This window comes from Hyposmocoma kahamanoa, unplaced genomic scaffold (assembly GCF_003589595.1).
Source record: "Hyposmocoma kahamanoa isolate Upper Pololo Valley unplaced genomic scaffold, ASM358959v1 230, whole genome shotgun sequence".
NCBI classification, from domain to species: Eukaryota; Metazoa; Arthropoda; class Insecta; order Lepidoptera; family Cosmopterigidae; genus Hyposmocoma; species Hyposmocoma kahamanoa.
Window position 1 is genome coordinate 628,692 of NW_020653749.1, and position 9,541 is coordinate 638,232.

The 9,541-nt window shown below is 36.6% G+C and overlaps 1 protein-coding gene across 1 annotated transcript in view; it reads left to right on the forward strand.

Annotated features, from left to right (window-relative positions):
* The first annotated feature begins 1,114 nt into the window (after positions 1-1,114).
* The window catches only part of LOC113228392, a 21,289-nt gene continuing 12,862 nt past the window's right edge, over positions 1,115-9,541 (forward strand). The window contains exons 1-2 of the mRNA XM_026461669.1: positions 1,115-1,265; positions 2,274-2,646. Coding sequence (XP_026317454.1) covers positions 1,138-1,265; positions 2,274-2,646 — 501 coding nt within the window. The 5' untranslated portion in view covers positions 1,115-1,137. The remainder of the gene's footprint in view (positions 1,266-2,273; positions 2,647-9,541) is intronic.

The window sequence follows — 9,541 nt, forward strand, 5'->3', positions numbered from 1 at the left end:
GGGGATCAGGTATTGACTGTGTATCATGATGATTTTTACCATAATCGAGGGACTAGAAATAGGCTGGTCGTTCATTCCGATTGTTGCTTACAAATAACTTCTACACTTAGTCCCTCTCGTCGGTTCTGACTGAAAACCAGCGCCTTCGGGAACTTAGGCATATTCTGAGTCAGCGCCATTTCACTTCTATGACAAAAATATTTTATTATCCTTTTCTATTTAATCTGTATTTATGTCACATTAGTAGTGATCCGGATTGAGGAACTAATTTAGATAAATAAAAAAATAACATGGACATTCCCTTATACAAATCTCGGAACTTCACGGAACTGATTGCATTATTAATTACGAATATGCGTATTATTTATTGAAATTTGAGTACATTGGCGACATATACAAATTGTAATCTCAAAAAATAATTTTGTAGTTATGTTTTTATAGGTACTTACGTATTTAAATACTTTAGCCATTAAAAAAAAATATGAAACAACTTATATATATGGACATGGAACGCGAGCACAGGGCACTGTCGGTGAGGGCGAACATAATGGCTCGCAGGTTTGCTCGATGTACGGTGGAGGTGGAGGTCACTCTTTTTAGAGCCTTGCATATGCCATATAATAACGCATTCAGGACGTTATCGTCTGCCACGGTTCGGCAGTGCGTCTACCATGTTTGCTGAAGCTCGCGTCGTCAGTTTTGGTCGCAGTGTCTTTATTAAACAGAATACGTGACAGGTCTACTGAAGACTACCGCCGATAGGAGTGAGTGCCCCGTGATGCGGCATTTAATAACAACCACAAAATACGTAGTAGAACGTAAATACTAACCGAATTATAAGCTATTTTTGTTACTAACATTTCATGGATTCCTGTTGTCCGTAATAAAGATTTATTATTATTATATTTTGGAATGTTTAGAAAGTAAATTGTAAATAAAAAAGAAATTTTCCTTATACGCATTGATGACAAAACGGGTATGTCCATATTAAGAGAACATTCATTATTTATGTAAATTAAGTCCCTCAATTCCAATTACTGCATATTAGTGAATAAAGAGTATATCTATCTATATAAATAATACGTTTCTTGTCACCAGAAGCCATCAACCACTCTTCACTTCGTAGATTAACCAACCATGTGGCAAATATTTCTCCTGGCAGCTGTGATAGCAGCCGAGGAACACCCTACTCCAGCCAGCCTGCTGGGTCCCAGGCATTTCAATTACCATCCACATCAATATTTGAAGGAGGTTGAACCTACTAAGTAAGTACGAATAATACGCTACTCAACACGGCTCCAATTAAGAGGTCTTTTAAAATAAGTGCGTCTTTTCTAATAAGACGTCTGTAGAGGCAGCCACGCCACAAAAAATAATAGGCAGCTTTTGACACTTGTCATCGCGACGTAAATAGGGATGTTAACTAAACGTATCGGTAACCATATCCGATCATTCTCACGAAAAATCTAAATTATTTTTCTCGGTTATTGGTTTTCAGTTCTAGATAGAACAATTAGCATTTAGAATTTAACGTAAATAATAAGTAAATATTTTACAACCTGTAACTGTAGTTGTAGTGTAGTTACATTAACAGAGTTCAAAAGGACAATCTGTAATAGTAAACATCTGAAGAAAAACAAAAATAAGACTTCATTGTTTATATTTATATTCACTTTCATCGGAAGATGAACCAAAATCATCAATTGAGCTACTAACAACTGTATAATATTTGATTTTCAAATATTATGAAATTCGCACTGCGTCTTGTACGGTTTACTGGGTGACGGTGGTTCGAATCCAAGCGGATCGTGAATTTTTTCTAAGTGTTCGGATCTTTGTTTAATGCTTTCCAAGTACTGTGAATTTTCTAAGGACACGCAGGTTTCACCACGAAATTTTTGTTCACTGTTAGATACAGGTACTGCTACGAATGTACATAACTTAGAATTTAACAAGTGACGGGACGAACAAGTCGTGCGCCTGATGGTAAGCTACACGCCTGTCCGTAACAGTTGCAGTGCCACTCAGAGCTTTAAATTGCAAAGATCTGAAGGGCGTTGCCACTGCACCCGTCACCCTGAGACATAAGTTGACAAGTCCCATGTGCCTGTAATTTCACCAATACCCTTAACCTTCAAAACCGGAACACAGTAATGCTGACATTACTGCTGGGCGGCAGAAATAGGTAAGGTGGCAGTACTACCCTGGACGAACTCTTTCACAGGGATTTCTCCTAACTACTAAAATAACAATCTATTTTTGATTATTTTCAGACAAGGGCCAGTACTGTTCCCTAATGATGCGCCGCCCCCTCCTCGTCCGCCCCTCATCGTGACGTCACGACCACTTATAGAATCAATAGCTCGCAGCGAATTAAATCCTAATCCCCCGCAAATAAACAACAGTATCGCTTCTTCGTCGCAAATCAATAGAGTCTCATTCAAGCCGACTTATTTAGATTACTTGAAGCAAAATTTTTTACAACCCGAACCGAATATCTTGGTGGATCAACCAAAGCCAAACTTTTTGGCCCGAATTAAAGATTATAAACCCTTCGTTGGACCTGGGGTTCTGAATTTTGGACCTTATGCCGATGGGAAAAAGCCACTGAGTGCTGTGAGAAATAATGGATACAGTGATTACGAGGTAAGCATTGAACTTCCCTTGTTTGGTTCCGCTGATATTATCCCAAATACCCAGAGCACAATTTTTTTTTATTTATTTATTTCTCCACAGATATACAATTTATACTTATTCTAAAGATCTTGCCCACCTGGGCATCAGGTTTCTGGCAACGCTCTTTTCAATTACATATATCTATTCTGTTAATTCTTCATTAATTAAGTTACATTAAATATTAGCAAATTTTCTAAAGAAAAACTATAATTTTGCTAAATAATACTATCTCTAATCACAATAAATGTACACTACAGCATTTTATCACTTAGCAATACATTTTTTTATTTCTTTTTCAACACTTTTTTACTAACTTTCGTACTCTGAGCCAGTCTATTTTATTGTATATTTTTGGTATTACATATTTGTCACTTCTTTTTAACCGACTTCAAAAAAGGAGGAGGTTATACGTTCGGCTGTATGTGCGTTTTCAGATTTCTCCGTCAATAATAGACCCTTTTTTGAAAATTCTTTTTTATTTGAAAGGGTGCACTCTCGTGGTGGTTCCATTGTCACCAAGTCACAACCTGATGAGGGGATCCATGGAAATCGATAAAAATCCTCAAATTTTAAAGACATATAGGTACACTGACATATCTATTTTTTCCATGAATTGTGGACCGATTTTGAGAATTCATTTTTGTTTGAAAGAGTTATACTATCGAGGTGGTCCCTGATGCCAACGATGCTATTCCGGGCTCGTTTCGGCTATCACAAATTAAAAAAGTATTTTCCGCAAATAAAGTCAACTTTTCACTTGACACAATACATGTACAATAAGCAAACTTTTGAGTCCAATTTTTTTTTCAATGAAAAAGTTATTCCATAATTTTAAAAAATAATATAATAAAATATAAAATAAACATAAAATAAATAATAAAATTTAAAATACAGTGAATAGCGACATCTCTCGCCAGGACTAGTAGCTGTAAAGGTACTAACGGGGTGATAAATCTTTCATAGATTTCTCATAGATGGCGCTACGACTAAAAAGTCGTTGAAAAACCAAATACAAAGACACGACGCAAGCACATAGAAAAATTCGTTGGGTCCGTTGGTTCGTTCCGTGGCTTAGTTAATACAGCGTCTGGCACGGTATGCAAGAAGACGTCGGTTCGAATCCGACCGGATCGAAGGAATTTTTTCTGAGTGTTCGATCTTTGTATTAATGATTACAACAAACTAGTGGAGTAATTTCACAAAAAATAATTGAATATCAATTCAATAAAAACTTTAATATTCCATAATTGTTTCCATATTATTTTCGAAAAAATATTTTTATTTTTGTATTTTAATCTGTCAATTATAATTTCATAAACCATTTCACAAAGGCGCTCTTTTTAGTTCTGAACAGAACATTACTGTCTATGGCATTCGCTACTGGGCTGAAAAATTTCATTATAGTTCTGTACACAAAACCATAAAAATAGTAATTGCATGAAATACTGTTTTTAAATTTGTTTCAACTGAATCTGTAGAGCTGTTGTAAAAAAAAGGCAATAACATTCCGATCAAAACTGAACACAAATTAAAACTATTTAAATTAACCATAATTGACATAAACAGCCAAGAAAAATATCATTATTTAAGAAAAATACTACCAATTCATTTATACCACTCACTTACTTATTCAATCTATGTGTTGTCATCATTAATCATGTTTCAAACCTTCAATATGTTCGTATGAGTAATGTTTGGCCGGACATAATGAAAACCTGTTTTCACAAATAAATCAAAGTCAAAGTCAAGGTCAAAGATTATTTATTCCATAGGTAAAATAAATTTACACTTGAAAACGTCACATTTAAGCTACTGCTCGTTCACTGCGCTGACCTCCCTGAGAAGAACGAGCAAGAAACTCTAGGGATTGCTCTTTTCAAATAAACTTAAATGCACAATACACTTTGAAACAAATTTGTGTGGATTCTGGAGCCGTGTCGTCTTTCCATACATCTTTATCTAACACGTAGTCTTCAATTTTGTAATATGATTTTTCGATCAAAATATTATTAATGTAGTTTTTAAACTTAGGAAATGATAAACTTAATATACGCTCCGGAATCTTATTGTAAAAACATATACAGTTCCCCATAAAAGAGTTGTTTACCTTGGTTAAACGAAATCGTGGTACCATGAGTTTGGACTTAGCTAAGGTTAATATTATGGATATCTTCCTTCTTATTGAAATTATGTATATTTTTACGGGCATATAAAATATTTGAGTATAAAATATTTGAGTAAAATAATGAATTATGAAAGACTATAGAGAATTGGAAAGAGCAATGGAAAGGGCTATTCTCGGACTTCCACTCTTCTTCTTTCTGTTCCACTGCGAGATCGAGTCATTGATGAGGACATCCGCAACGGAACCTTAATAACTGACATAACCCAAAACATAATGGCAGTGGGCAGGGCACATTGAGCATGTGGCCGATGGGGCCGAAGAGTTCTCGACTGGCGATCGCGTACCGGAAGATGCAGCGTGGGTAGATCACCCACTCGCTGTGGCATTCTTTGGGGGAAGCCTATGTTCAGCAGTGGTCGTCATTCGGCTGAGATGATGATGATGAAAGGGAATTAAACTCGAAACTAAACGGATATTAGGTTAAATTGGTCAAAATCACCGCCATATAATTATAATCTTCTAAGGCCTCGTGTACATCAAAAAGTACATGATGTGTGAAGTGATTCAGATTCAAACAATATTCCTATGGTCACATAAACGTCCAGTGCACATTGTAATGAAAATAACGCATTCAGAGGTCACGGCCCACCAAATTATAAAAACTATACCCACGACGTACATAAATTACATATGGCTAGGTTTATAGGAAAATATAGTGTACATTATAATGGCACATGTCGCTTCGTTGTGGGTAGTAATTATGGTATAAAAAAAATTATCTTTTGTAGGAAAATGTCTAATAATTAATACAAAAATCGAACAGTTACAAAAAACTGATCCCGAATATGCGTGTAATTCAATTTTGATAAACATGTTACTTGTAAAAGGGACCTTTTTGTTCCGAGGGCAATGTGTAAGAATCCGCGTTTTTTTTTGTTCAGTTGCATAAAACTTACCATTATCTCCCTCTTTATTAGAATTTTTTATTGAACCAAATGAAAGAATGAATTTGCAATTAACATTACTGATAAACTGGAAAAGATAAATGAGTTTTTATTTATTTGATAACGCAACGCAATGCACGCTTTTTATGTAAAAAACTTCTAGTAAAATTTACTGTAACTTACTTCTTAAGGCCCTACATAAAATTCTAGCTGTATGTTACTTAATATAAGTTTCATATCTGTATTGACGATAAACTATGCTAAGTTAGTAATGAACTTCAACAGAAATACTTAAATAATATTAAAGAACAAAAAAAAAAGAAAACGAAAATATGTAAGAACCCGCGTTACACACCTACTGCAGGATTTATATGGAATTGAAAATAAAAATTGTATTGTAATTATAAAATGTACTGAAAATGTAATATAGACATGAGAAGAAGAAAAACAATTGGATTAAACAAAAAAAAATTGCAAAGGAATAAAGAAGAATTGTACACCGTTGACACAGTACATCAGTGAGTGTTGAGTGGTTGGAATCCCGCCAACAACGTGAATTTCAATTAGTTTGTGGTAAGAGTGCCGACATATTATCAGTTGACTTTCATGAAGGAGGAGTTTTGGTCGAAGGGTGTCGCACATCGGCGGTGCCGAGAGAGCTTACCTGTCAGCAGATTGCGTCATGCGACGCCGACAAGTGCCCTTCATGTAGATTTGGTATTTAGTTTTTGTATCCATCATCATGATCATATCAGCCGGAAGACGTCCACCTCTGATTATTTAGTAAGTGACCACGTCTCAGAACTGTAGGTCATCGCTGGCAACATTGTCTTCAAGGACTGCGGACTAGTTTTCATATTATATTAGGTATGTTAGTTCTTAAAATGTATGGTATATGGTTCATAGTTGCCTGATTTAAATTAATAGATTAATCAGAAATTAAAATTTCCACGCCACTCTATTACCGTACATCCGCTCCATGCGCCCATAGCACCTAAAAACGCCCTTTACAGATTAATAATATTAATTCTCTAGCTTGTCTATGGCAAGATATACATAATGTGCAACTCTATCATGGCTCGAATCAATTAGCGGTGGTTAGTTTGAATTAAATATTCAATACACTCCAAAAACAACGTACTTACGTATGTATCTATATACCTAATGCTCCTTGTGTTACGATGTAGTACAAGTAACTAGGTACTTCGTGTATCTACTGAGAAATTATAGATTCTCCATACAAACTTTCATCTCCTATTTTAACCCCTGTAAGATTTATTTTTGTGACACAAAGCTGCCTAAGAGCGCGTTCCTATTATGTCGTGACGGCAGATAGTCGTATAGTTTAAAGTGTCGTGACTTTTTTAATAATATTAAGTGACGGGAAGAACAAGTCGTGCGCCTAATGTTAAGCGACACGCCTGTTCATAACAATTGCAAAGATCTGACGGCAACTGCCACTGCGTCCATCACCCTGAGACATAAGTTGACAAGTCCCACGTGCATGCAATTTCACCAGCACCCTTACCCTTCAAAATCGGAACACAGTAATGCTGACATTACTGCTCGACGGCAGAAATAGGTAAGGTGGCAGTACTTCCCTGGACGAACTCTTTCACAAGGACCTCTACTGCTACTAAATACATTTAAATGAAGTTGTTCATATATAGTACAACACGATTAACTGTCGTTCACGACGTTTTTGATGTTACGACGACAGACTGTCAATACAATGGGAAGAGCTAAAACCACAGTCGTCTGATGATAAATAAAACACATACAGACAGATAATCGCAGTTACTAATGTCATCACGTTTTGACAAGGTGGCTGTGGTGAAACGATAAATTGTCGTCACGATCCAGTGGGAACAGCTAGGCATGACTGTCGTTCAACGATAAAAAGTCCACAACACAGTCACGACAGATAGTCGTGTTATGGGAACAGGCTAGCCTGTTCGCGTTTAGACGCGACAGGTAATTGAAACGTTCTATCTATCTATTCTATTTATCTATCTCTATACTAAAATTCCTCAAATTTTATTCGTCGGTTTAGGCGTGAAAACGAAACTCACAAACAGTGTTTCTATCGCGTTTATAAGTAATATTAGTTTGGTACAAATGTTAGCAATGTAGGCTCTAGATGAGAAGGTCCCGGGTTCGTTTCCGCTTATGATTTGAGCGTTTTTTTTAATAATATCAAGTGTCGGGACGAATAAATCGTGCGGTTGATGGTAAGCTACACGCCTGTCCATAACAGTGGCAGTGCCACTCAGAGCTTTAAATCGCAAATATCTGAGAGGCACTACCACTGCACCCTATACCCTGAGACACAAGTTAAGAAGTCCCTTGTGCTTGTAATTTCACTAGCACATTTTCCCTTCAAAATTTGGAACGCAGAAATGTGAGCATTACAGCTTGGTGGGATGGTGGGGACAAGGGACTCTACTGCTGCTAAGCTTCGTTCTGCATGACACTCATAGCAAAGGTAAGAGACCAGGAAATTAGGGTAGCTGTCTGATACATTATTATCATTGTTAACGTTCATTAGGAAGTTGAAGGTTACAATTAACTACTAGACTCGGGTGTCCTGGAAACAAAAACATGGCAAGATAGCACACAACAATATACAAGACATCAAACAATGTAAGCACAAAAGAACATATTGTGTAATGGAAAGAATACAGGACCGCCTCTATGGCAAAAATACAGGGCCGTATCTGGGTCATCTGCAGCATTGTGCGCTGCGCAGTGACTTGCGATCTTCGCTATACAAAGATCATGTGTGGCCAGGAAAACAGCGGTATTAAGATTTTTTTAGAAATAGATACGTAAATACTAATAAGTTAGATCTGGTAATCGATGGTAGTACAATAGGAGGACAGTTGCTTCTCCATTGCGAGGTCAACGTTTCGAATCCCGGTGACAGTATACATCTATGACTTTAATGTCAAAACGTTTCTTAGGTGTTTCGTAGAAAGGGTGAAAACGCCATTTCGTTTGACCAAGCTAAATGACACTTTTATGGGGAACTGTTTTTACAATAAGATTCCGGAGCATGCATTAAGATTATCATTTCCTAAGTTTAAAACCTACATTAAAAATATTTTAATTGAAAAGTTATGTTACAAGATTGGAGACTACGTGTTAGATAAGGATGTATGGAAAGACAACATGGCTCTAGGATTCCGCACAAATTTGATTCAAATTGTATTCTATAGCACTTAAGTTTATTTTAAAAGAATAATCCCATAGAGTTTCGTACTCGTTCTCATCAGACAAGTCAACATAGTGAACGAGCAGTAGTTTAACAGTGACGTTTTTAAGTCTAAATTTATTTTATCGCATTTATTTTAGTAGCAGTAGAACTCCTTGTATAAGTGTTCGTCCAGGGAAGTATTATCACCTTACCTATTTCTGCCGCCAAGCAGTAATGTCAGCATTACTGTGTTCCGGTTTTGAAGGGTAAGGGTGCTGGTGAAATTACAGGCACATAGGACTTATCAACTTATGTCTCAGGGTGACAGACGCAGTGGCAAAGCCCCTCAGATCTTTGCGATTTAAAGCTCTGAGTGGCACTGTAACTGTTATGACTTCTTCGTTCCGTGAATAGTTGCGAAATGCGTAATTGCGAAAACCTAAAAACTTTAATGGTAATAATTTAGTCTTCTCCTTGTCTTACGTTGGCATACACTATAATGCTTGCCATGGTGGTGACAGGGTTTCCCAATCAGCGTCAAGTACTCACCGATTTGTTGGCCAAGGTGCACCAGACGTACTGCACTATAAATTGGGCTAC